This window comes from Charadrius vociferus, unplaced genomic scaffold (assembly GCF_000708025.1).
Source record: "Charadrius vociferus isolate BGI_N301 unplaced genomic scaffold, ASM70802v2 scaffold229, whole genome shotgun sequence".
Classification (NCBI taxonomy): Eukaryota; Metazoa; Chordata; class Aves; order Charadriiformes; family Charadriidae; genus Charadrius; species Charadrius vociferus.
Genome location: NW_009649926.1, coordinates 193887 through 221144, shown reverse-complemented (window position 1 = coordinate 221144; position 27258 = coordinate 193887). Strand labels below are relative to the sequence as shown.

General features: G+C 46.1%; 3 protein-coding genes across 3 annotated transcripts; 2 read left to right on the top strand and 1 right to left on the bottom strand.

Annotated features, from left to right (window-relative positions):
* Positions 1-88: 88 nt before the first annotated feature.
* Positions 89-17067, top strand: LOC104291835 (butyrophilin subfamily 1 member A1-like; the record flags this gene model as incomplete). The annotated part of the gene is made up of 8 exons (XM_009891128.1): positions 89-297; positions 367-498; positions 6847-6856; positions 6993-7331; positions 8100-8363; positions 13183-13200; positions 15113-15130; positions 17036-17067. Coding segments are annotated over 8 exons (1022 nt in total), but the record flags the coding sequence as incomplete, so codon positions are not given.
* Positions 17068-17285: 218 nt separating this feature from the next.
* On the top strand, positions 17286-20784 carry LOC104291834 (butyrophilin subfamily 1 member A1-like). The gene is made up of 2 exons (XM_009891127.1): positions 17286-17388; positions 20258-20784. Exons 1-2 carry the CDS (start codon positions 17286-17288, stop codon positions 20782-20784), a joined length of 630 nt encoding a protein of 209 aa, XP_009889429.1.
* A 955-nt stretch (positions 20785-21739) lies between these two features.
* Positions 21740-25705, bottom strand: LOC104291833 (E3 ubiquitin-protein ligase TRIM39-like). Its single transcript, XM_009891126.1, has 2 exons — positions 25583-25705; positions 21740-21754 (listed from the first exon to the last, which is right to left on the bottom strand). Exons 1-2 carry the CDS (start codon positions 25703-25705, stop codon positions 21740-21742), a joined length of 138 nt encoding a protein of 45 aa, XP_009889428.1.
* Positions 25706-27258: the final 1553 nt, after the last annotated feature.

The following is a 27258-nucleotide window of genomic DNA, read 5'->3' as shown; positions in this document are numbered from 1 at the left end:
ACCCTCGAACGCTTTGACCCATAGCCCCATGTGGAGAGAGGTCCCTGAGCCACTCTGCTTATCAGATGATTCTCATTTTCCCTTCCAGTTGCCATTACTGTGAATCCTGACTGCCGAGTCCTGGAGCTCCAGGTGCCCGGGCTTCCAGATGTGGACAGCAACGCGTCAAAGCCTGCTGGCCCAAACACTCCCTCCACAGTCTCTGTCCTGGTGGGGAAGGAAGGGTTTGCAGCTGGGAAACACTACTGGGAGGTGGAGGTGGGCCAGCAGCAGGACTGGGTGGTGGGGGTGGTGAGGGAGAAAGGGAGACAGGCAGAGGGAGGGAGCCTTCCTGGGGAGGGCTACTGGGCTCTGCACATGTCCCAGGGAGAGATTTTCTCTAGCGAAGGAGACTGCAAGATTGCAAAACAGCAGACAAGTTATTCAGTGATTGGTGTGTTTCTGGACCTGGACAAAGGACGGGTGAACTTTTATGAACCAGAGCAAATGGGCATCATGGTGAGAATGCCTCTAATGCTTGGAAAGGAACCTGCAGAAACATTTTACCCATTTCTATCCAAAAGGGAAGGTTCGCTCACACTTCGTACCCACCCCGTCTCAATCCCTGTCCCTTTGGAGACACTGTAAAAGGAAATTTCAAATCATATGGGTTCAAATGGGTTTTCAAATGCTTTCAAATCAAATGGGTTGTAGAATCATGTTCTCTGCCAAGAGGTCATGGTGAAAGGAGGAGAGACTAGAATAGCTTAGGACATCAGCAATTATAAAATAAAATGAGTAGTACTGAGGAACAAAACAGGAAGCATTGAAAAAAGGGGAGAAGTAATGAGAGAAAATTACAGTGTCTCAAAAAAGAAAAAGAAAGTATTTTGAAGCAAAAGAACTTTTTAATATTATTTGTTCTCAACTAAGAGAACTGTGAAAACGTCTAATGATTGCTTTTCAGTGGAGAATATTCTCAAAGCTCTGTGTCAATTCCAAGATGTTTATAAACCATCAAAAAAATGCACTCTTGTAAGTAAGAGCAGGATAAGGAGAATATTTTCTAAATTGTTCTTTCTGAGTGATCCAAGAGGAATGGTTATGAAGAAAATCAGTGCTTGAAGTAAAAACAGAACATTAGAAGTGTTTGGCTATTTAGTTAAACCATTTAAGTCATTATAATTGTTAGGGAATCTAACCTTTGCCCTTGTAGAGACATTCTCTGTTGTCTCTTTAATTAGAACACAGTTTGGTGACAAGGATAATTTTTCCCCATTTGAATGTATTTTTTACTCCTCATTAATACAGCCTTGAGCACTTGTGACAATGGGATGGAGGTAGCAACCCCATGGTCCAGTAGCTGCCTCCCCAGGGAGAGATTGTCAGTTGTTGTGCTGGTACTGCTAAAAAAGGAGTTATGGCTCCCCCCTCTAAGCTGTTAGATTTCTCTATCTCTCTTTACATTTAAACACCAATTGTGTTCTGTTCTCCGAGCATGTAAAAGTGTAATATAACTTTCCCAGTGGAGGTTAAAGCAGACGGTTTTTTTGGGCTGCTATCCACCTTGAATTTGAATCTGACCCCTCTTGTTCCTAGTAAGACTTGGCAGAAGTAACATTCAAAGCTGGTTCTAAATGAAACCTATAGTGCTTTACTTTGAGTTTCATATGTTCCCGACATCGACTCAAGCTGGTTTAGAGATTTGATGAACTGAAAGGAGCTAAGTTAAGTGTCTGTGGAAAAAATCTGTGGAAAAAATCTGCCATGGAGAATGGAGAAAAAACATGTAACTGAATGCCTGAAGTTCTCATCAAACATGAAACCATTACACAACTTTATAATAAACTGTACGTAAACTAATCTTCATACCATCTGCACTTTCTTTTCATTTTATTTCCTGTTTTCACACCCACCTTGGTTAAACTTTGACAGGCTGATGGAAGAGTAAATAATTTTTCAGTCTCTAAACTATTTGCTGTCCAAGATATTCAGAGTTGCTTGTGTCAAAATAGTCAAATTCCAGTTAGAAATGGTATTAGGTTTACATGCCAAAGTTTTGGTAGCTGGAGGTGGGGAAGCTGCAGGGGTAGCCTCTATGAGAAGACAGTTGTGGGCTCCACAGCAGAGACACCCCTTCAGCCCATGGAATTTTTGGAAGAATCTGTGGTGGAGCAGGTATTTCCTTGCAGTCTCTGGAGACATCGCACTGCATCCCATGGAAAACTTAAACCTGGAGCATGTGCATATGCCCTGAAGGAGCTGAGGTCCATGGAAAGCCCATGGTGGAGCAGGGCTATCCTGAAGGACTGCAGCCCACAGAGATCCTATCCTGCAGTGGGTTCTTGTGAGAGGAACTGCAGCCCATGGAGGAGCCATGTTTTAGCAGATTAATCCTGAAGGACTGTAGCCCATGGAGAGGATCAATGCTGGAGTAGGAGAGAAGTGTGAGTAGGAAGGCGTGACAGCAGAACAGTTACGAACCTCTCAGAAGACCAAAAGGAGTTGTACACCTGAAGGGATACTGTTCAGAATGTAGAGTGGAATAGAGTTGCTTTGGTTTAGGTGCCCTCAACTTAGGCTTTATTCCGTGTAAGTGTATGTCCAGTAGAAATCTCCAGGTGAGTTGGTCACCTTAAGGTGCCCAACTTTGCCCAATACATCCTGATTTTGCAGTGTGTTCATCCTCTGGAGTGGGGCAGCAAAGAGCCTGCCCAGTGGGATGCAGGTGTCAAATGGATGTGTTTCCTTCCGGTGCATCAGGCATAAGGTTGGTCCACAAACAGAAAGATGATGAACAGATTTAAACAGGGAAAGGAGCTTAGCAAACGCAGAGTGTTTTTAACCCGTCACATACCGTGTCATTACCAGTGTGATGGCAGGATGTAGGCAAACTTTTGCATGATTGGGAAGACCAGGCATCCGATTACGAGAAAAGGGCAGCCTGCAGCATGTAGCAAAACTCTTATAACCCACAAGCTCCTTATCGGGATGGATGGCATGGAGCAGACGAATGGAAAACAGTAAGAGGCTGCTTCCCACCGTGCATGGGACTTTACACAATTGCTAGTCAAAGAAGCCTCAAAAATCCATGGAAGAATGCACCTGCTGGTCTTTTTCATCCCTTCACGGTCTTGCTCCAGGTGGTCAAGTCTGATACCACCATGAGAAAAACAGACTCAACTTGGGGAAAATTAATTTAATTTATTGCTAGTTAGAATCACAGAATGGTTGGGGTTGGAAGGAGCCTTCAGAGATCATCAAGTCCAACCTCCCTACCAGAGCAGGTTCACCTACAGCAGGTTGCACAGGAACACATCCGGGTGGCTTTTTGAATATCTCCAGAGAAGGAGATTCCACACCCTCTCTGGGCAACCTGTTCCAGTGCTCTGGCACCCTCAAAAAAAAGAATCATAGAATCATAGAATGGTTTACTTTGGAAAGGACCTTGAAGATCAAAAAGTTCCAACCCCCCTGCCATAGGCAGGGACACCTACCACTAGACCAGGTTGCCCAAGGCCACACCCAGCCTGGCCTTGAACACCTCCAGGGATGGGACCTCAACAAGTTCTCTGGGCAACCTGTTCCAGTGTCTTATGAGCCTCAAAGTGAAAAAATTCTTCCTAATGTTTAATCTAAAACTGCCCTCTTCCAGTTTGAAGCCATTCCCCCTCGTCCTATCACTACATGCCCTAGTAAAAAGTCCTTCCCCAGCTCTCCTGTAGGCCCCCTTTAGGTACTGGAAGGCCGCAATAAGGTCTCCCCAGAGCCTTCTCTTCTCCAGTCTGAAGAGCCCCAACTCTCTCAGCCTCTTTCTTCATGTTGAGACAGAATTTCCTGTGTGCCAGTTTGTGACCATTTCCCCTTGTCCTGTTGCTGTGCACCACTGAAAAGAGTCTGGCCCCATTCTCTTGACACCCGCCCTTTAGATATTGATAAGCATTGATGAGATTCCTCTCAGTCTTCTCTTCTCCAGGCTAAACAGAGCCAGGTGTCTGGGGAGCCCAGAAGTGGACACAGTGCTCCAGATGTGGCCACACCAGGGCAGAGTAGAGGGATAGGATGACCTGTCTCCACGTGCTGGTCGCACTCTTTTTAATGCACCTCGGGAGACCATTGGCCTTCTTGGCCACCAGGGCACATTGAAACAGACACAAAATCTAAAACACCTTCCCCTGTGCTCCTGTTTCCCAGGGTCAACTTCACTCCTTTACCTCTAACTCCTCTACCTCTCCCCACCTCTGAGTGGTGCAGGGGGTTGGAGAATGGGGAGTCATGGTCAGTTGGTAGGAGGTCCTCTCTGCCAGACCTTCCCCCTCACAATTTTCCCCTGCTCCAGCATGGGCTCTCTGTGGGCTGTGGTCCTTCAGGATAAACCTGCTCCCACATGGGCTCTCCACGGGCTGCACCTTCCTGCAGAGAATTCCCACGTGCTGCAATATATGGACCTTGAGGTGCTGCAGTGTGGGTACCTTCTCCACTGTGGTTCTCTCCACAGGCTGTAGATGAACTTCTGCTCTGGTAGCTGGAGCACCTCCTCCCTTTCCCCCTTGTCCGACCTTGGTGGCGGCAGGGTTGATTCACATTTTTTCCTTACTGTTGTGCTGCATTTTGCCCTATCATAAACATGTCTTCTGAGAGGTGCCAACTAGCTTCACGAATTGGCTCAGCTTCCACCTAGGGTCGGTCCATTTTGCAGCTGGCTTGAATCAGCTGCACCCCACATGGAAGCTGCCCCTCACTTTTTACCACAGAGGACACCTTTGCAGACCCCCTGCTACTAAGACCTGGCCACAGATACCCAACACACCCAGAAAATATGTTTCTTATGTTTACCTAATATCTCACACTAGACTCCTTGATTTTATTTTTCACGAACAGGTGAAAGACATTTCTTATCATGTTCCTGGTAGTGCAGAATTGCTCCTCCTACTTCAGTGGTAATGAGTCACCTTGTTCCTTCCTGTATTTTTTAAAATCTCTAGACAGGACACTCCTTTCAAAAGGTAAGAGGACAAGATTATTATTATTATTATTTAATGTTAGAAAGGATGCACAATGAAAATAGCAAAAGAATATATTCTAGACCTCTTTTGGGGCAGGTGTATTCTATTTACTACTTCACAAGTGATAACTGAGGATTAATGAATGAGAAGAAATAAAGTGAAGGGTGTCTTAGTGTTAGTAAAGAAGCAATATTTTAATAACTAAACCTATGAGCATTTATGTTGGTTGATCAGGTACTGCTCTGAGATTTGTTCTGTAGTTTTAGTTACTTTATCTCATTGAACCGATACTTTGTTGATATATAGTGTTCTTCCAATGTGGTTGATTGAAAATATAACATCCCCTGCTTTGGAGTGGTAAATATCTATTTAAATGGTCTGTGTAATACAGGTATAAATATTTAGCATAGCAGGGAATTAAGGGCCGCAGAAGAAGAATGCAAACATAAAAATCAGTGACAGCCAGATACACATTTTGCTGTTTTCATTTGTTCTAAATGTTGAAGAGTTGAGATACAAATGTTAATACCCCATCCTTCAAATAGACTATCATGAAAAGATGTTGCAAATACCAGTTGGTACTCAGAATGTGGGTAATTGTGCATTTTGATACGTAGCTGAGCTTTTGTGCCAAGCAGCTCAGTGTGACTCTGGGCTTCAGTAAAGCAAAGGGAGGGGGTTTCCCTGGGGATGCCTTATTGTCCTCTGACCTGCCTTTCTGGTGATTGGCATGATGTCTGGTGCTTCCTCACACCGTGTTTGCATTGCCTTCCACTTATACTCTGTGCATTTAAATGCTAGACCCTTGAAAGTCATGGTGGACTCCCCAGGTGCTTCCTTACAGCAATAACAGTTCCTCCAGTTTCTCCACCAAACAACCCTTTTTCTGCCCTTCACCAGTTCACCAACATTTTCTGCTAAGAGAGGACAAGAGTACAAGTTTGTTGGGAGTTAAGGTAGATTGCAGGTGCAAGATAACGCAGCCATAAAGATAGGGAGTGGGGTGTCCTAATTGCTTTAGCCAGGCTGTGTGAGGAACACAGGAGGAAGACAGTGGCTGATGAGAGTAAAGTTACAAATGACTGGGTACAAGTGAGCCGCAGTGTTACACCTCTGCAGAATACATTTCTTTTCTCAGGCCTCCTGAGCCTGGAAAATTTTCCAAGGACGCTGTGGGAGAACCAGACCAGGCAGTCGCTCCCATTCTCTCTCGTTTATGCATGAGGGCCACACCTGCTCATCTGTAATGAAGAAAAAGCAAGATTTTCTGTGATTCTCTGTCACATCTTCATCCAGGGTAGTGTTCTTAGCCAGACCCTCCTGTACCAGGTGACACGGTGTTGCAGAATCAAAGTAGGGTTGGAAGTATAAAGCACAGCCCAGTTTCCTAGACACATGCAACAGGACATCATTGCATGAGAGACTAGTAATATGTGCACAGGACTGGAAGTGGGCATCCTGGACTTCTGGCCTGCCATCCTAATCCGTTTGAAGTCAGATGTTCCTATGCCCAAGAGACTGTCAGGGAATGGGAACAGGCAGTTTTTATCTCAGAGAAAGGAGGCATGAGCTCCAGGTGACCCCACCAACATGACACATTCCCACAGGATCTGCACACGGCAGGCAGAGTAAAAGCGCTGCCTTTGTGTTTCTGTCTTTAGTAAGACTCATTCCTCTCTGTTTCATTCCTCCTGGGAATTCTTTCTCATTTTCACAGCACATCATCCACTTCCAGGGGGAACAGAAGCAATTTGACTTGACCCAAATGGCAGTTTTGGAGGATTTATGGAATAAGTGCTCAGAAAGGAAGCTTGTGCTAGTCCTGCTCTTTGCTCTTCTAACATGTGCTTTTATTGCACAGTGGTTCAGAGGTAAGACTATGAGTGTCTAACCTGGAGCTCAGCTTTCTGTTTTGGATCCAGCTGACACATGTGGCTTTCTGCCCTCTATGGAAAGATTACACTCATGTGGAAAACCAATGCATTTGCTCCTACCTCTTCCTTGCAGGTGAAGGGCCTATCATCATCAGCATCGAACCATCAGTTGTCCTTGTTGGAGAGCAAGTGAGTCTGTCCTGCCAGGTGACAGACAGTGTCTCCTCTAATGCGAGCGTGCTTTGGTACAAAATGGAAAAGGGGAAGGGTGCTCCACTGTGCTCTTCCTCCAGCCTGGGTGGGGTGGTGGAGCAGAGTCAGGATGAAGAAGAGTGGAGGATCGCGGGACACTGGCAGGGAAAAACACTTCTTCTGGTTATCCGGCAAGTGCAAGTAGCTGACGAGGGGACATATGTTTGTGCAGTGAATGGCAGTGTTGTCACACAGGAGGCTACTCACCTTGATGTTACAGGTAAGAAGGGAGAATTCCACAGTGAAATGCAACCTGCTATGACCATGCTGAGTTCAGTTCCCATCGTGACTCGGTGGCTCTGCCTATTCCTTGCTGGACAGCTAAAACCAGGTCATGGTTTATCTCCAGTAGGCAGCTAAGCATCACAGAGCCGCTTGTTCATTCCCTGCCTTGGTGATATGGAGGAGAGAATCTGAAGGGTCAAAGTATGAAAACTCGTGGGTTGAGATAAAGACAGTAAAACAAAAGACAGGTAAAACAAAAGCTGTACATGCAATCAAAGCAAAATATGGAATTCATTCACTACTCCCCATCGGCAGGCAGGTGTTTAGCCATCTCCAGAAAAGCGGGGCTCCATCGCACATAATGGTTACTTGGAGAAATGGGGAAATAAGCAAAGATGAGGAAGAAGCTGGAAAGACTTGCTTCAATTCTGAATATCTAAAACCTGGGCACTGAGGGGGACAAGGCATGTGGCTTTTCATGTGGGAAATAGTGCAACAGGAAACTCCATTAAGATGTTGAATATCCCTATATAGGGGCTGAATCATTATTTCTCTGTGGTAAAATACCCTAAAGCTCACTGTTGTTGGAGTCCAGGTAAATGACCCCTTCAATCTGATCAGGTATGGTTGTTTTTATGAGCTATGAATCTTTAGAGCAACATACTGAGGCTTTCTGAGTTTTGTTGGTTTATTTTGTTGTTGTTGTAGTCATTTTGCAGTAACTCTAACTCTGTCTCATGCTCATTGACTAACTCTCTTACAGCAATCGGGTATAAGCCAACTTTGGACAGGGATCTGCAAGAGAAGAGTGTGTGTCGCTACACATGTAAGTCAAAAAAATGGTACCCAAAGCCTGAAGTCGTTTGGATGAACTATGGAGGAGACACAGTAAATGTGGAGGCCGAGACCAATGTAACCTGGAGTGAGAGAGACCATTTCACGGTGCAAAGCATCATCACAGTTCCTTGTGATAACATAGATGTGGTGTGTGTAGTCAAACTCACCAAATCCAAGATAAGCCGATCAGGTAGGTCATGTTTTCACACCTACATCTGCTTTGTGGAGGCAAACAGACCCCTCCATTATTGCTAGAAAAGCTGAAATTGGACAGGTCTTGGCACCTTCCCTGAAGCCCCATGCATCCTGCAGTATCTTACTCTTCAGGAGAAACCTTTGCTGGTGGGCAATGGAGGTTCGGGTTGGCCTTGTGGCATCTGCAGGGGAACACCATGAATCGATCACCCAGGAAAGTACTGAGAGCAATCTTCTCACTGCTCTGCCTCTTTGGGCCGAGTTCAGCTGTAGGTTTAAGGGCTCGTAGCCTTCCCTTATTTTTAACAGCCTGAACCTGAGTATTTCTTCTCCCAAGTAACAAGCAATAGGACAAGAGGAAATGGCCTCAGGTTGCACCAGGGGAGGTTTAGATTGGCTATTAGGAAGAATTTCTTCACTGAAAGGGTTATCAAACATTGGAACAGTCTGCCCAGGGAAGGAGTGGAATTGCCATCCCTGGAGGTATTTAAAAGACGGGTAGACGTGGTGCTGTGGGATGTGGTTTAGTGGTGGTTTTGGCAGTGTTAGGTTGATAGTTGGCCTCGATGATCTTAAAGGTCCCTTCCAAACTAGATGATTCTATGATTTTATGATTCTATGATTGTTATCTCTTTAGCATCACTTCTGTTTTTGCCCTTGTCACTGAAGGGACGAGCTGTATCACTTATGGTCTGGGAAGAGCTTCTTGTACACAGTCCTGTCTGTTTTCATTTATTTCAGCAGTTTCATTCTTCCACACAGAAAGCTTATATGACTCTTTCAAGTGTGGAATTATTAAAAATTAAATGCTCGAAACCCAGAAGGTTTTGATTAGAGATGAAAAAACAACAAAAGTGCAGGTGTTCTGTGAGATCTCTTTCATGCCATACTTGGTGTTTCTGTGTCGTGCCAGATGTGGTGGTGTTAAATTGCTTCTGTTACAGGTGCCATGAATGAAATTGTGCCACAGTCAAGCACTTGTACATACAAGGGCAGAATAAGAGGTTCCTATGTAAAGCCCAAAGTGATGTGGGTTAATCCTCAAGGAGAAGAACTATCTTCATTGGCCCAGACAAGCATCATACATGAGATGGACAATATTTTTGCAATAGAAAGCTCCATTGAGATACCCTGTGGACAACCACCACCTTCTTTTGTGACTACTGAGAGGGAACACAGTCCACTGATTGCTCAACAGTCAGGTATGCAGCAATTGAGACCTATTTCATGTGCTTTGGCATTCTCTGAGCCAGTGAAGCTACCCTCATTTTGCTTGGTTACCTCATCAGCCTCCACTAATAAGAAGGCTGGGCCTAATGCTGTGAATTATTTCACTCAGTTGCCCACAACACTCAATAGTTGAATTCATTTGGGAGTGTCGCCAAAATTCACAACTGGCCCATGCCAAGCGAGGAGAGAGGCAAGGACACAAAGTATAGAACTGCAAGAGGAATTCTTTTATTCATGTGCATGAGGTGTCCCAGCCAAATTGGGAACCCCAAATGTGTTTTTACACATGGTTCTTCTACCTTTCAAGTGTTCAGTTACAACATGATTTGACTAATTGCTACTTAACTCACACACACTACAATGATATTTCCATGGTGCCATCATCCACCTACTTCTTTATTGATCTAGATGTCCCTGGAGTCAGCCTTGCTACAGTTGCTTGTCTATGACACCAGATAATGGGAGGGTTTAACGGAGGCGTTAGAGGAGCTAGGATGCTGCTGTTATCTCAGTAGTCCAGGAGTATTCTTTGTTCTTCATGGACAACTTTAAGATTCTGAGAAACAAAGGTCCTTATCCCCATGTGGGGCTGTCGTCCTCCTTGCAATGAGCTGTGCTCCTTTCCTCATGCTTACTTAAGCATGATTACTCAGTATACAATGTAAACTACATATATCTAAAGAAAACTGATATAATTTCATACTATAAAGACTAACAGGTACAGAAGTTAGGGAATGAGACTTTGCCTAAGAGGTTCCTATTGCTCAATACTTTGAGGAAGTCAAGGAATCTGCAGTCATGACATCCCACTGTCAGGACTGTAGTTGAAATGGGAAGAGTATATGCTAAGCCCAGGAAAGCCAGGAAGACAGTGGGCTCCTAAGCTAAATGCACACTAGCCTGTTTCGCAGCAGGAACCTGTGTTTTTCAACGCTGGCAGAGAAGTTTTTCTGGCAGATCTTCAGACCATCAGCTGCTGAGATTTGTACCAAAGACTTAGCATTAGGCTGTTAGAGGGTCATTCTGCCTGGAAGGTCATGTTGAGCAGGAAGGCTAAGGCTGAGCTTTCCTCTAAAATTTCTTCTTGGTGAAAGCTTTGAAGGGCAACTTGTCTTAAACGAAAATATTTTCATGGCATCACTTAGAACAGTATCACTCACTTCAGACAGAGCAACCTCTTCAATACAAATAGAGACCAATTGCAAAGACTAAAAATAGTAAAAAAAACTTCCAAAGGAAAAAAAAAAAAAATCATGCCTCCCAGTTTATGTGAAATCTGTTTCTCAGTGTGTGTATGTGGAAAATCCTTGGGCATGAGGCAGTGAATTTAAAATGGAACTATCAGTATCTCATTTCAGTTTTCTTTAAGACTTTTTGTGTTCCTCAAAATCTTTACAGATGTTTTTGCTGAAAGTGTTCTCCAGGACACCATACTCAAAAAGTGCAGATTATGTGACCCCATGACTCTCTGTACGTATGTGCTATACTGACACAAAATTTATGCCTTTTTTTTTCTTTTTCTCCATTTTTCAGAACACAGAAATGTGCTCTGGATTATCTGCCTCCTTGTTCTCATTATTTTACCAGGTAAGCTATTCCACAGAATCCCAGAATGGTCAGGGTTAAAAGGGAAATCTGGAGATCATCCAGTCCAACAACCCTGCCAGAACAGGGGCACCTACAGCAGTTGCACAGGATGACATCCAGGTGGGTTTTGAATGTCTCCAGAGTGGGAGACTCCACAGCCTCTCTGGGCAGCCTGTGCCAGTGCTCCACTACCCTCAAAGTAAAGAAGTTCCTCCACACGTTAAGAAGGAACTTCCTATGTTCAAGTTTGTGCCCGTTACCCCTCGTCCTGTCACTGGGCACCACTGAAAAAAGACTGTTCCCATCCCCCTGGCACCCTCCCTTTAAGTATTTATAAGCATTGATAAGATGCCCCCTCGGTCTTCTTTTCTCTAGACTGAAGAGACCCAAGTCCCTCAGCCTTTCCTCATATGAGAGATGTTCTAATCCCCTTATCATCTTTGTAGCTCTTTGCTGGACCCTCTCCAGCAGATCCCTGTCTTTCTTGAACTGGGGAACTGGGGAGCCCAGAACTGGACGCAGTACTCCAGATGCGGCCTCACCAGGGCAGAGTAGAGGGGGAGATGACCTCCCTCGACCTGCTGGCCACACTCTTCTTGCACCCCAGGATGCCATTTGCCTTCTTGGCCGCCAGGGCAGATTGCTGACTCATGGTCATCCTGTTGTCCACCATGTCCATCCTGTTGTTCCCTACCTCAGGAGTTCTCATTACCCAGTTCTTGGCAGTGAGGAATCAAGCCCAGAGACATTTGTGGGCTGGCTTTTTACTCTTCCTTTTTGGGGGAGGACTCCCAATAGCTGCTGTGGAGATAATATTTATGGTGTCTTTGCCTTTCAGCACCTCTCCAGAAAAAGATTGGTAAGTGTGGATGTTTGGGGTTTAGTGTCCTTGCCTGCCCATAATGTAAGATCATTCGTGGAGAAATGACCATGCAATGGTTGTCCTATTCCTGGGGTTGTTCTCCTGGCCCAGCATGCATTTGGCATGGCTGGTGGGATGTTCTCACTATGGGGGGCCCTTGTTGCTGACAGTTTCCACCGTGAAGGCTCTATGTTCTTTGCTATTAAGTCAAGGAAAGAAGTGGTGGTTCATGAGAGAGAATACATCCCGAGGGAGAGGGAACACTGGCCACTGGGAAGTAGGAAACTGCTAGGCTGAATTCGCTGTGAGAGCCCGAAAGAAGAGGCAGGGAGGTAGTGGTAGGGGTACTCAAAATTCTGGCTTGCCAGATGCTAGCAAACAGGAGGTGCGGTGTCCCTCAGCACCTCACATGCCTACGAGTGCACGTGGCTGTGATGTTACTGGGGTTGGGAGCCGTACAGGCTGAGTGTGCAGAGAAGGGGCATTTTTGTGAGGTGTAGGGAGTGGGTGGGAGGGCAGTGGGCCTTAATGACTGCAGGTGCTGCATGCTGCTGTGTCCAGAGCTAATTGAGATACTGTCCCCACTGCTGGCAGCAGCTCCTACCTGCACAGCCCTAATTGTCCTCCCTTCTTTCTCCTTCCTCCACATTTACAGAGGAGCTCCAGTTGCAATACAGGGCAGCACGTGATGCAGATAAGGGTGAGTACAAGCTACACACTGTTGCCACAGCTCAGTGACCAGGAGAGCCCTTGCTGGGGGTGGGTGTTTGCAGAGGTCAAGTCCTCCTTGCTGAAGACTTCCAGTGCTGTGCCGAGAAGGACCACAGTGGGACTGGTGAAGCACAAGCAGCCAGGCAGGGAGTATGGTCTGGGTCTGGCTCCAAAGAGTGCCAGGAGACCAGTACGCGTGCTCTCTGAAAGACGGATGTGCTGTGCCACTGTCCTCCCTTGTTCCTGCTTGAGGATTCATGGGGCAAGACCTCCTTGCAGATCCCAATGGCAACGTTGCTATAAGACACAAGGGCTTTGCTGCTTGTGTCACTCCCATGGTCCCTGGAGGATGATGTTGCCTCCAGTCGTCCTTGGAGTTCTGGTGCTAAGCAAGGTGTTCATTCTCCCCTCTCTTTTCTTACAGAGAAGCAGAAGCAGATTGGTGAGTGTCACTGACGCCCTGGGGGCCACGTCTGCAAGTGGGTCGTGGGATACGGTCCCAGGTTGGGAGAGTGGAGGGCAGGTTAGCCTTGTCCCCATGAGATATAGCCAGGAGAGCCTGCAGCGTGAGTGTGAGTGGTGTCAAGAACGCTGAGAGACAGCTGGGTTTGGGGCAATGTCTCCCTGCTTTCCCTCTGCTTTCTTCAACCAAATGTCCCCACGGAAACGACCTCAAGTGGCAGCCATGGCCATTACAACAAGCAAGATTTGGGTTGACCATGGTGGGGGGCTGGTGGTGTCCAAGCTGGTGGTGTCCAAGCTGGTGGAGGTTTGGTGCAGGCAGGACTGTGAGGGAAGGAGATGTTGAGGGAAGGCCATGGTGTGGCTGATGGGGTGGAGAGCTTTGGTCTCTGACCAGCCCTGGCTCCTGGTAGGGATGTGGGTCTTTGCGGTTAGTGGCAAAAATCCTGGTCAGAGCCACGTCATGAGTAGCTCCAGGGAGCGTGAGCCATCCTCCATGCCAGAGGAGTTTTTCCTCCCTCCCTGGAGTGGACAAGCCCAGAGTGGACTGACTTGCTGGGACCTTGTGGGTCTTGCCCTGACTTCATGTCTTCTTCTCCTCCTGTGACCATGTGACTGGGCAGAGGAGCTGCGTGCAATGAATGGTGAGTCTTTCTGCTTGCCCACCTGCTTTGCTTGCTGGTATAGATGCTGTGGGGTGGGTGAGGAGGGATGCTCCAGCAATGCCAATTTCTCCCCAAGTGCTGCAGTGAAAGACCTTACCAGGTCCCAAGGCCCAACGTGGCAGCTGCTGCTCTGTACTTCGGGCTTTGCCAAGGCAGTGCCTCATCCCTATGACCAGTTGTGGGTTGGCTTTTGCCTCTTCCTTTTATTGATGGATTACCCAATAGCTACTGCGGCGATACTATTTATGGTGTCTTTGTCTTTCAGCACACCTTCAGAGTCAAAACATTAAGTATAATTGTTTGGGGTTAGGTGTCCTTGCTTCCCCATGATGCAAGTTCATTTCTGAAGAGTTGACTGTTCCAGGGTGGTTCTATTCCTGGGGTCCTTGACTGTTCTACTGACCCAGTGTGATTCAGCAGGGCTAGAGGGATGTTCTCATTCCTGGGGGGCCCTGTGGTTGGCGGTCTCCATTGTGAAGGCTCTGTGTCCTTTGATGCTGAGTCAAAGGGAGCGATGGAGGCCCAAGAGAGGCAATCTATCCCCAGGCAAGGAGAACACCTTCCAGGCATGGGCATTGCACTGAGGAGTGGGTGGGAGGGCAGTGGGTCTCACCCCAGTGCAGGGGCTGGATGCAGTTGTTCCCAGAGCCGAGGGAATCCCTGTCCCCACTGCTGGCAGCAGCTCCTACCTGCGCAGCCCTAACTGTCCTCCCTTCCTTCTCCCTACTCTACATTCACAGAGGAGCTCCAGTTGCAATACAGGGCAGCACATGATGCAGATAAGGGTGAGTACAAGCTACACACTGTTGCCACAGCTCAGTGACCAGGAGAGCCCTTGCTGGGGGTGGGTGTTTGCAGAGGTCAAGTCCTCCTTGCTGAAGACTTCCAGTGCTGTGTCGAGAAGGACCACAGTGGGACTGGTGAAGCACAAGCAGCCAGGCAGGGAGTATGGTCTGGGTCTGGCTCCAAAGAGTGCCAGGAGGCCACAACTCTCTGAAAGTGCTCTCTGAAAGACGGATGTGCTGTGCCACTGTCCTCCCTTGTTCCTGCTTGAGGATTCATGGGGCAAGACCTCCTTGCAGATCCCAATGGCAACGTTGCTATAAGACACAAGGGCTTTGCTGCTTGTGTCACTCCCATGGTCCCTGGAGGATGATGTTGCCTCCAGTCGTCCTTGGAGTTCTGGTGCTAAGCAAGGTGTTCATTCTCCCCTCTCTTTTCTTACAGAGAAGCAGAAGCAGATTGGTGAGTGTCACTGACGCCCTGGGGGCCACGTCTGCAAGTGGGTCGTGGGATACGGTCCCAGGTTGGGAGAGTGGAGGGCAGGTTAGCCTTGTCCCCATGAGATATAGCCAGGAGAGCCTGCAGCGTGAGTGTGAGTGGTGTCAAGAACGCTGAGAGACAGCTGGGTTTGGGGCAATGTCTCCCTGCTTTCCCTCTGCTTTCTTCAACCAAATGTCCCCACGGAAACGACCTCAAGTGGCAGCCATGGCCATTACAACAAGCAAGATTTGGGTTGACCATGGTGGGGGGCTGGTGGTGTCCAAGCTGGTGGTGTCCAAGCTGGTGGAGGTTTGGTGCAGGCAGGACTGTGAGGGAAGGAGATGTTGAGGGAAGGCCATGGTGTGGCTGATGGGGTGGAGAGCTTTGGTCTCTGACCAGCCCTGGCTCCTGGTAGGGATGTGGGTCTTTGCGGTTAGTGGCAAAAATCCTGGTCAGAGCCACGTCATGAGTAGCTCCAGGGAGCGTGAGCCATCCTCCATGCCAGAGGAGTTTTTCCTCCCTCCCTGGAGTGGACAAGCCCAGAGTGGACTGACTTGCTGGGACCTTGTGGGTCTTGCCCTGACTTCATGTCTTCTTCTCCTCCTGTGACCATGTGACTGGGCAGAGGAGCTGCGTGCAATGAATGGTGAGTCTTTCTGCTTGCCCACCTGCTTTGCTTGCTGGTATAGATGCTGTGGGGTGGGTGAGGAGGGATGCTCCAGCAATGCCAATTTCTCCCCAAGTGCTGCAGTGAAAGACCTTACCAGGTCCCAAGGCCCAACGTGGCAGCTGCTGCTCTGTACTTCGGGCTTTGCCAAGGCAGTGCCTCATCCCTATGACCAGTTGTGGGTTGGCTTTTGCCTCTTCCTTTTATTGATGGATTACCCAATAGCTACTGCGGCGATACTATTTATGGTGTCTTTGTCTTTCAGCACACCTTCAGAGTCAAAACATTAAGTATAATTGTTTGGGGTTAGGTGTCCTTGCTTCCCCATGATGCAAGTTCATTTCTGAAGAGTTGACTGTTCCAGGGTGGTTCTATTCCTGGGGTCCTTGACTGTTCTACTGACCCAGTGTGATTCAGCAGGGCTAGAGGGATGTTCTCATTCCTGGGGGGCCCTGTGGTTGGCGGTCTCCATTGTGAAGGCTCTGTGTCCTTTGATGCTGAGTCAAAGGGAGCGATGGAGGCCCAAGAGAGGCAATCTATCCCCAGGCAAGGAGAACACCTTCCAGGCATGGGCATTGCACTGAGGAGTGGGTGGGAGGGCAGTGGGTCTCACCCCAGTGCAGGGGCTGGATGCAGTTGTTCCCAGAGCCGAGGGAATCCCTGTCCCCACTGCTGGCAGCAGCTCCTACCTGCGCAGCCCTAACTGTCCTCCCTTCCTTCTCCCTACTCTACATTCACAGAGGAGCTCCAGTTGCAATACAGGGCAGCACATGATGCAGATAAGGGTGAGTACAAGCTACACACTGTTGCCACAGCTCAGTGACCAGGAGAGCCCTTGCTGGGGGTGGGTGTTTGCAGAGGTCAAGTCCTCCTTGCTGAAGACTTCCAGTGCTGTGCCGAGAAGGACCACAGTGGGACTGGTGAAGCACAAGCAGCCAGGCAGGGAGTATGGTCTGGGTCTGGCTCCAAAGAGTGCCAGGAGACCAGTACGCGTGCTCTCTGAAAGACGGATGTGCTGTGCCACTGTCCTCCCTTGTTCCTGCTTGAGGATTCATGGGGCAAGACCTCCTTGCAGATCCCAATGGCAACGTTGCTATAAGACACAAGGGCTTTGCTGCTTGTGTCACTCCCATGGTCCCTGGAGGATGATGTTGCCTCCAGTCGTCCTTGGAGTTCTGGTGCTAAGCAAGGTGTTCATTCTCCCCTCTCTTTTCTTACAGAGAAGCAGAAGCAGATTGGTGAGTGTCACTGACGCCCTGGGGGCCACGTCTGCAAGTGGGTCGTGGGATACGGTCCCAGGTTGGGAGAGTGGAGGGCAGGTTAGCCTTGTCCCCATGAGATATAGCCAGGAGAGCCTGCAGCGAGTGTTAGGAATGCTGAGAGACAGCTGGGTTTGGGGCAACGTCTCCCTGCTTTCCCTCTGCTTTCTTCAACCAAATGTCCCCACGGAAACGACCTCAAGTGGCAGCCATGGCCATTACAACAAGCAAGATTTGGGTTGACCATGGTGGGGGGCTGGTGGTGTCCAAGCTGGTGGTGTCCAAGCTGGTGGAGGTTTGGTGCAGGCAGGACTGTGAGGGAAGGAGATGTTGAGGGAAGGCCATGGTGTGGCTGATGGGGTGGAGAGCTTTGGTCTCTGACCAGCCCTGGCTCCTGGTAGGGATGTGGGTCTTTGCGGTTAGTGGCAAAAATCCTGGTCAGAGCCACGTCATGAGTAGCTCCAGGGAGCGTGAGCCATCCTCCATGCCAGAGGAGTTTTTCCTCCCTCCCTGGAGTGGACAAGCCCAGAGTGGACTGACTTGCTGGGACCTTGTGGGTCTTGCCCTGACTTCATGTCTTCTTCTCCTCCTGTGACCATGTGACTGGGCAGAGGAGCTGCGTGCAATGAATGGTGAGTCTTTCTGCTTGCCCACCTGCTTTGCTTGCTGGTATAGATGCTGTGGGGTGGGTGAGGAGGGATGCTCCAGCAACACCAACTTCTCCCCAGGTACCATATTGAGACACCCTTCCAGATCCCAAGGCTCAACATGGCAGCTGCTGCTCTGAGCCTTGAGCTTTGCCCAGGCAGTGCCTCACAAGCTTTTGTGGGTTGGCTTTTGCCTCTTCCTTTTATTGATGGATTACCCAATATCTGCTGTGGCGATACTATTTATGGTGTCTTTGTCTTTCAGCACACCTTCAGGGGCAGAATGTTAAGTATAGTTTTTGGGGAATTTGTCCTTGCCTCCCCATGATGCAAACTCATTTCTGAAGAGTTGACTCTTCTATGATTATCCTATTCCTGGGGTCCTGCATGTTTTTGTAGAGGCCAAATCTGTCTTGCTGTATTAGACCCATGCTTTTCCCCCTGTCTTCAGTGGAGTCAAGATGCTGTTCTAATCAAGGTTTCCTCCCTTCCTCCCCTCCTCTTGTAGAGAACCTGGAAAAGAAGATTGGTGAGTGTCATTTTCTCTCTGGACACTGTATGAGTCAGCTTATCGTGAGGTTTTCGGGACTTCATAGTGTGTTGCTTGTGGTGTTCTGGCTGGTGGAGGCTTTGGTACTGGAAGAAGATTTAGTGAAAGATATGTAGAGAGAAGGCTGAGATGGGGCTGATGGGGCTGGAGAGCCTCAGCCACCAACCAGCCCTGGGGCTTGGTGGCAAATTGGGTGATGATGGGGTATTGAAGAGATCCCTGCCAGAGTCAGAAGTCTTTCTGTTTGCCTGCATGCTTTTATGTTTATTGTCATTGAAAGTCGTGTATATTTTGCTCTCCACATGCCTTGGAAATATGTCACCTGAATCTTCAGGAAGCTGTTTCCATTATGAAGCCAAAACTAATCCATGGGAATAACCCCCAGTAGCTCATAGGGTCCTCTTTATAGAGGCTGTATTCTTCATGTGTCCTTTAGTTACCTCCAGCTTTAATGTCCTGGCTCTACTTTTACGTCTGTTCCCCTCTGGTGTGCAAAAGAATACCTGATATCTCTTGTGCCTCAGCCTCTAATCAGAAAAGATCCTCCTTGCATTCATAGGAAGAACAAGGAATGACTGTGAATGTCATGCAGATCTGACTACATGGAAACCTAGAGTGACTCCAGAAATAGTGGGTTAAAATATGGCTGAACTTTGAACTGTATCTAGAGTCATCCTGTAGTGCTACAAAATACTGATGTATAATCCATCATAACTTTTTCTTTCTGTGCATTTATCCTGTTTGCAGTGGATCAGAAGAAAGAAATTGGTAAGTCATGATTGTCAATTAAGTCCCTTAAACCTAGTGAAAGTGAAAGTCTGAAGAGAGGAAGGGAAGGTTCTTGTTTTACGAGAAAATGAATTTAGAGCTTGTAACTCCTGGGGATCCAAAGCCTTCCCTTCATGAAGTTCCAGGTGCACATCTCACACCAGTCTGTTCACATGCTCAGACATTGATTCAAAACTTGACATTTTTCACATACAGATGCCTACCCTTGAGCTAATCCCTTAAGATCACATCTCAGGACTTCATGATCCTATCCTGCTGGGTCATCCTTTCATCTCTCACACAGAAAAGCTCATCTGTTTCTGCCCAAACCTGTAATAATTGCATGGCCCAGAAAACTCACCAGGAAGTGCACTCCCTCCTCCCTTCAAAGACTAGGGAAAATTCACATAACTTGTTCCTTTGCATGCATCCCCGCCTGAGAAATACACTAAATGTGGCTGAAATTTATTTCCGTGAGTGTCACAAAGGGGACTGTCTCTTACTGCGTCCCTGGAAATGCTGGGCTGCTGACCAGGGATGATGCGGACTGTGGCTGGTGAGGCATCCATGTAAAATGCCAACAAGGCAGCAAACTGGCACCTGAGAAGGAAAGTTAGTTGCCAAGCAGGAAACTCATCCCAGCTTCATATCCTTATTCAGACCTTACAGGTAATCACAGGGCTTGAGAGAGCAAGAGGGAATTTGAGTGTCAGTTTACCTTAGACTCAGTCTGAGATTTCCTGACTTGGAGCTGGGAAATCTTTTCAGTCAATGTTTGAAGTTTGGGTTTTCTTACCTTTTTTTTTTTTCTTTCTTTTTTTTTTTTCTTTTTCTCCCCCCTCATTTTTTTTTTTTTTTTCAGAATTCAGAAAGGCTCGTGGCAACGCAGGTAAAATAATGTATTTAATTATGTTCGTACTCAATGGCTTGAAATCTGAATACTCCAGAAGCAGTGCTGAGCATGGACTGGACTGTGAGTCTACAAATGCCTTTTATTCCAGGGATATGGAGATATTTCACTTGGCAGTGAAATATTTGAACGTTGAAGTGTAATTTATATGTCTGAGCACAGTCCTTCACTCCAGGCTTAAAGGTCTTTCTAGACCGGTTGTAGGGAGATCTTCAGAATGAAATGCAGTACAGTACAGCTTCCTTTTCTTCTTGTATATTTGCTTTAAAAGAGTGTTTGTAAACCCCCAAATTTCTTTTTTTTTGTAGATGACATCAATGTTGATGAGGACACAGCCCATCCAAACTTGTCTATTGATGTGGACAAGAAGAGTTTTACACATAAATCAGAGGTCCAGAAAATGGCTCAAACTGAAAAGAGTTTTGATTCAGCTGTCTGTGTGCTGGGCCCAAAAGGTTTCTCCTCTGGAAAGCATTACTGGGAGGTGGATGTTGAAAAAAGCAACGACTGGGACCTGGGAGTAGCTGGAAAATCCGCTCCAAGGAAAGGAATAATATCTCTGTTACCTAAAGAACAATTCTGGGTTCTGGGCTTAAGTTTTAAAGGTTACTGGGCAAGAACTGATCCATGGACACAGTTAGCAGTGCAGAAAAAACCCAGGAAAGTCGGAGTTTATCTTAATTGTGAAGAGAAAATGTTGACTTTTTTCAACGTTACTGACATGTCTGTGATGTTTACATTTAAAGACTGTGCATTCTCAGAAGAATTGTATCCCTTCTTTAAAAACTCACACAAAGATTCAACCATGAGAATTTGTTCAGTTAAAGAGGAATAATTTTTTTAACATAGTAATTTTGCTGTGAAATGAAAAATATATTTCTTAGACAAACTGAATGTTTAATTGCAATTTATGTATTACACATTCTTGATCCCCTTCTGTGTTACGCATTGTTTAATACCTTAGCTTAAAATATTTTCCTTTCCCCCGCCCTTTTCTATACGCATTTTGTCCAATACTTGCAGCATGTGTGCAGAAGTGAGCTCTCCCATGCCACAGTTTGGTAAAGGACATGTTTATCTCAGTTATAATTTCTGTAGAGTTTTTTTCTGACAATAATTTTAGTCCTTACAATGCATTTCAGTGATAGTCATTCTCTGAGGTTTCATTCTGGACTGCTACACTGCATATGTTGTAAGACATACAAAGCCCAATTTCAGGTCATGAATTCAAATACACACACCCCAACAAATACACAGCACCCCATAAGTGTAACCTTTCTCCATCACTCTTCTGGATGGAATTCTCAGAATTTTGGAGGAAAAGAAAAAAATATTTTTAAGACAGAGTAATTTAAAACATTGTAATGTGTCTACACTTCACTTCTTGAGTGGAGAATTTGCCATCTGTCCTTGAAGAAGAGTCTAAGAGAGGCAACATAAATGGACTTTAATGCAGTGCTATAGTTCTCAGTCATGCTTTGAACCACTGTGGTAGAGCAACATGCTCTCTTAGTGCATAAATGGCCCCAAAAGAGCTGTCTACTCTGCAAGATCTGAGTCATAATGATAGAATGGTTTAGGTTGGAAGGGACCTTAAAGATCATCTAGTTCCAATTCTCCTGCCTTGGTCAGGGACACCTTCCACTAACTCTTCACCAGTTAAAATGCATTTTAGTTACCTAAACATAGACATCCATTGCTGTTTAAGATTCTTTCATGCATTCAAGAGATCTACATGGGGCTGGTCATACAGCACAAGGCTTGTGGGAAACATGCACTTTTCTGAAGTGTCAGCTGGAGACCTCCTGAGACAGAAATGACAGCAGATGTTGAAGGATACTTGTTTCCAGGCTATCATGGTTATTTTCTCTGAACAGTCCTTCCTTCTGTGGAATTTATGCTTACTAGCTTTTGCATCACGTAGGTGGAAGATAATTTATTCCTTCATTTTTGCATCAGTGATCTCAGGGTATATAGCTACATTTATACAGAGGGTGTAGACCTCAGTGGAGCCTGATTCAATACCCATCTTGTTTTTCAATGAATGTCACTGGTAAATTTTGAGTCAATTTTTAGCTAGGATTTGACTTGCATTAATATTACATCTCCACTGACTCTTTACACAAGTGTCTCATGATACAAATCCACGGTCTTTCCATAAGGTGAGAGTCAGTCTGAAACAAAGACCTAAATGTAGGTGTCCATATATGAACTAGGTATCTATATTTAATTATAGTTAATGGAGTTCTAAGCTGTGATTCATTTGCCTAAACATAGATGTCTACTGCCAGTTCACGCCTGTCAATATATCTGAGACTGGCAGAGGTGACACAAGACTCATGGAAGACCCATGTCTTTTTGGGTCCCTCTGGCATCGTTTCCTGCAAATCTGTTTATAGCTGAAGTAGTTTTGTTCCTACTGATTTTTGACAGACAAAATATCCATTGGATATAAAGTCCAGTTGACCAACAAGCAGACTGTTATCTAAGGAACACACAAAATGCTAGTGCCCTTGGATCAACAGACAAATCACTCCAAACCCATGGCATAACAAACAGAGGCAAAGCAACCTGATGGCCTGGTTATGTTGAGTCTTCACTCAACTTTCTAGTTACGTGAACATCTCCAATTTTTTATTCTTGATCATAAACTCTATAACATCATTAGGGATGAGAGTCAGACAGCACTGGAGTTTCCAAGATCCTTTCTAGAAACCTGTTTACACATAAGATTTGGAACGACAGCCTGCCACTTCTCCAGCTGTGTAGTTCTTTGTAGTCACAGGTTACATTGCTCTTCTTCCCGTGGGTGTGTCTTAATGCACGTCAGAAACAGCAAATACAGTGAGCCAAGTTCTGGTAAACACAAAGCTACCTAATTCATGGAGTCGTGGATTTGACGGATGAACCACACACTGGATAAGGAATTGACTGGATAGTAGCACTCAAAGAGTTGCGGTCAATGACTCAATGTCCAAGTGGCGACCAGTGATGAGTGGTGTTCCTCAGAGGTTGGTAATGGAACCAGTGCTGTTTCACAGTGAGAACAATCAGCCACTGGAAAAATCTCCCCAGGGAAGTGGTGGATTCCCCAACATTGGATACTTTTAGAGCCATAGATTCATGGAATCTCAGGTTGGAAGGGACCTCAGGGATCATCTGATCCAACCTTCAGCTGGGCAGGGTGCTGGGCTATCTTGTCTAGACCGTGCTTTTGCCAAGAAAGGTTGGTCCCCTCCCTTTGCTTTAATGTATTTCTCCCATTTCATGGTTGGTCATTTTTCAGGGCATTGGTCACTTTGAGTAATTGTCACATCTCATAGCAATGCTATGAGATGAACCAGCGCCCTGATTGTTGTTTCAGCTATTCAAGCAATTTCTGTTTCTAAGTGGTGGGATTTAGCTAACTTCATCGTTAACAGTGGCTTCAGCTTACCCTGAATTAGAGGTGATATTCAGCTTGCAAATTAAGCAACTTCATTCTGGGTGCCTGTACTGGATTTATGTGGCAAGCTTTTGGTAGGTGGGGGAGCTAGAGGTGGCTTTTGTGAGAAGATGCCAGAGGCTGGCCCCTGTCTAACAGAGCCAGTTCTAGTTGTCTTCTAGATGGACCCATCACTGGCTAAAGATAAGCCCATCAGTGACATTGGCAGCACCTCTGTGATAACACTTAAGAAAGGTTAAAAAAAGTGCTGTGCAGCAGCAGCTCTGAGAGAGAATGAGAAAATGTGAGAAACAAACCTGCAGACACCAAAGTCTGCAGGGGGGGAAGAGGTGCTCCAGACTCCAAGCAGAGATTCCCCTGCAGCCTGTGGTTGTCCATGGCGGAGCAGATATTCACCTGCAGCCCATGGAGGACCCCACGCTGGAGCAGGTGGGTGTGCCCGAAGGAGGCTGTGACCTCATGGAGACCCCATATTAGAGGAGGCTCCTGGTAGGACCTGTGGCCCTGTGGAAAGGGGTCCATGCTGGAGCAGGTCTTCTGGCAGGACCAGTGGCCCCATGGGTGACCTACACTGGAGCAGTCCATCCCTAAAGGACTGCACCTCATGGAAAAGACACATGCTGGAGCAATTCATGAAGAACTACAACCCAAGGGAAGAACTCATGTTGGAGAAGTTCTTGAAGGACTGTCTCCTGTGGGATGGACCCCCATGCTGGAGCAGGGAAGAGTGTGAGGAGGAAGGCATGGCAGGTACAATGCACTATGAACTGACCACAACCCCCATTCCCCTACAATGCTCAGGGAGAGGATATAAAGAAGTCAGGAGTGAAGTTGAACCCAGGAAGAAGGGAGGGGTGGGCAGAAGGTGTTTTCTAAGATCTGATTTTATTTCTCATTATTCTACTCTGATTTGATTGTCAATAAATTGAATTAATTTCCCCAAGTTGAGTCTGTTTTGCCCGTGGCAGTGATTGCTGAGTGATCTCCCTTTCCTTATCTCGACGTATAAGCCTTTTTTAAAGTTTTCTCCTGCTATCCAGTTGGGGAAGGAGAGTGATAAAATGGCTTGTTGGGCACCTGGTGGCCAGCCAGGGTCATCTCACCACACCGCCTATGTGTGAGCATGACTCCAGCTACAGACAGTATGGAATAGGATGTCATTCAGTTGCCTAAAGACAGTTATCTATTGCCACTCAAGATGCCATGTCACATCTTCCCTCATCAGCTGCTGCTTCAGGAGGGTCTAAGAATCCCATAAATCCCATGCTCTGATAGCCCCGTGGGAGCTCAAATTGCATTGGACTTCTGCATTTGGGCAGCTGAATCTAACTCTTGACTCCCATTCCTTAAATCAAACTAACTTAACCAACTGCTTACATATAAGCAACAGTTCCTGAGTTTTATGTGATCTGTGGATTACATCCTTATCACTTAACATCTCTAAAAGCAGATCTCCGAAAAGGCTACTTGCATTTAATAGTTCACAATGTGATTGTTATTCATAGTTTTCTGACTTTGTATAAAATTTGAAATTTGCAGTCATACACTTCCTGGTAATTGTTCTGATAGGTTTATTAGTTAAAAATGAATACACAACAAATACTGAAATAAATCCATGTTTGTTTAGTCCAGGTAGAATGAAATAAAATTGCAACATTTGACAGGTGTGGGTTTTTATTCATTCTTAGTACAATATGAATCCCTACGAAGTACTTCAGAGACTATTTCTTTCTTGACTATGGTTTTAAAAGCCGATATTCCTTTTTTTTTTTTTTTTCCCTTTCTCTCTGCTTCCACATCCTCTCTGATTCCCTATATTATTAATTTATTAATCTTCTCCTGGCCCTGTGGAAGGATGTCACAGAGAGGGTAATGTGTTTTTAGTGTACACAGGGCGTACTCCCAACCATTTGCCATCAGAGCCTGGACTGAAGAATGGGTACAGATTCCCAGAGAACTCAAAAGAAAGAGACTCGAGAAGACACTTTTCTTCAACATCAAAGAATGAAAGCATGCCATCTACCTGATCCAGGAAAACACCTACCACCCTGCAGGGCATGCAATTTCTGACAGCTTTCCCATCAGTTAAACTGTATTGTTCCTGAGAAAACTGCAGACTGAATAAATTCCCCTTTGGGAAAGTATTCACTGTGTTGTTCCTCAGTGTAGTTCTAATTTTCTCACATACCACACCCAGCTCCCACTCTGATTTGTCCCCCACCTCCACTTCCCAGTAATGTTTCTTTTCTGAAAACCCTTCAGTAGCTACCACCACCACTTTGGGCAAGCTCTCTTTTTGGGTTGAGGACATGACTCTGTTTTTCTCCTTAATGATGAGGCTGGGATGTTTGCAATTCTCATCCAGAGTGATATTAACTTGAGAAAGGGAGGAGAAAAAAAAGAAAAAACAAACAAACAACAAAGAGCCATGTTATTTCTGTTTTTCAGGAAAATAACAGTAATCTCAAAGGAAGTGAACAAAGGAGAGAAAAGATAAAATAAAATAAATTAATAATAAAACAAAAAAAGAAACAAACAGCTAAATACCCCAGGAATATACAGTGTGCTTTTGTCAGACAAAACCTCAATAGCAGAAATAATATCCAGCAGGGCATGCCTCTTCTCTGGCTTCACTGTGCCTTTATTAATTCACTTTTGCTCTGACTGACGGGATCCAGGGTCTCTGGTCAGACCCATTTGGCAGCCAGACTTTTTGGAACAAAGCACAAAGTTGAATCTCTCAAAGACACATAACACGTAAAAAGGTCCTAGTTGGTACGGAAACAATTCACCCCAACTCATGACACCAAAAACTGTGTGGGTGGGAAATGCCTAAAAAAACCTAGTTGTCTCTTTCAATCAATGGGCTTCAAAATTTCCCCAAATTCTGACAGCCTGTGAGTTTTTCATGACACGAGGGATAGACTCTGGTATGTGCATGAAAGAACATGAGGTTAACGGAAGGTGAGACTTGGCTTACCTGCATAGCTCTGAGCTCTTCTGAAGTCTGCAAGAAAAGAAATGAATGATTAATTAAAATTAGTGCAGAATGTTAATATGCCTTATTTTAGTACAGTATGGGGTTGGAGGGGTGTGGATTTGATAAAATTCATTTTCAGCTTTTAACTCACCCAGTTCTTTCTGGACTATTTCTGAAAAGGACAGAAAGTCATGTTATCCTCATGCATGGTGTAAGAGTTGATGAGATCAGCGTTGTCTCAACATTTTCATCAGCAACTAGGCCCCCAAAACCTGGGCTAACAGCTTGACATGGGTTTGCAGCACTTGCTGGGCTGGCTGTCATGAGACTTAGAGAAAGGACTGAGGTGTGACCATTGTACGTGGGTACGAGCCATGTCGATATCATGGTACGAAAGTACAGACAATATCAGAACACGGTACAAGCCTATTCTACTGGAGCACCAAAGCGAAGAACTGCTGTCGAAGAAGATGGACCGCACTGGCTGTGCCAGCATAGATGAAATAATCTCAAATCTCAGTTGAACTTTCCTCACTATAATGTCATTATAATACAAAACCACACCTCCTGGTAAGAAGCTACCCGCCTCCAAAGCTGACCACACCTCAGACACTCCTCTCCGGGCATGCGTGGAAGCCTTACTCCAGACAGGCGGAGATTGGCACCTTTCCACGGGACAGAGGTGGAGTGGAGGTGGGTCCAAGGAGGAGCAAGGTGTGCTACCTAGCATAAAAGATGATTCCTCAACAACTGATCTCCCGAAGATCTTCCCCACTGAAAGACCACGACGGTTGACGAAGAAGCAGCGGAACACCTTCTGGATTCGGGATCACTGGGATGCCTGTGGTAGCTATAATCCTCTTTCCCCCCTTTTTACTTCATCT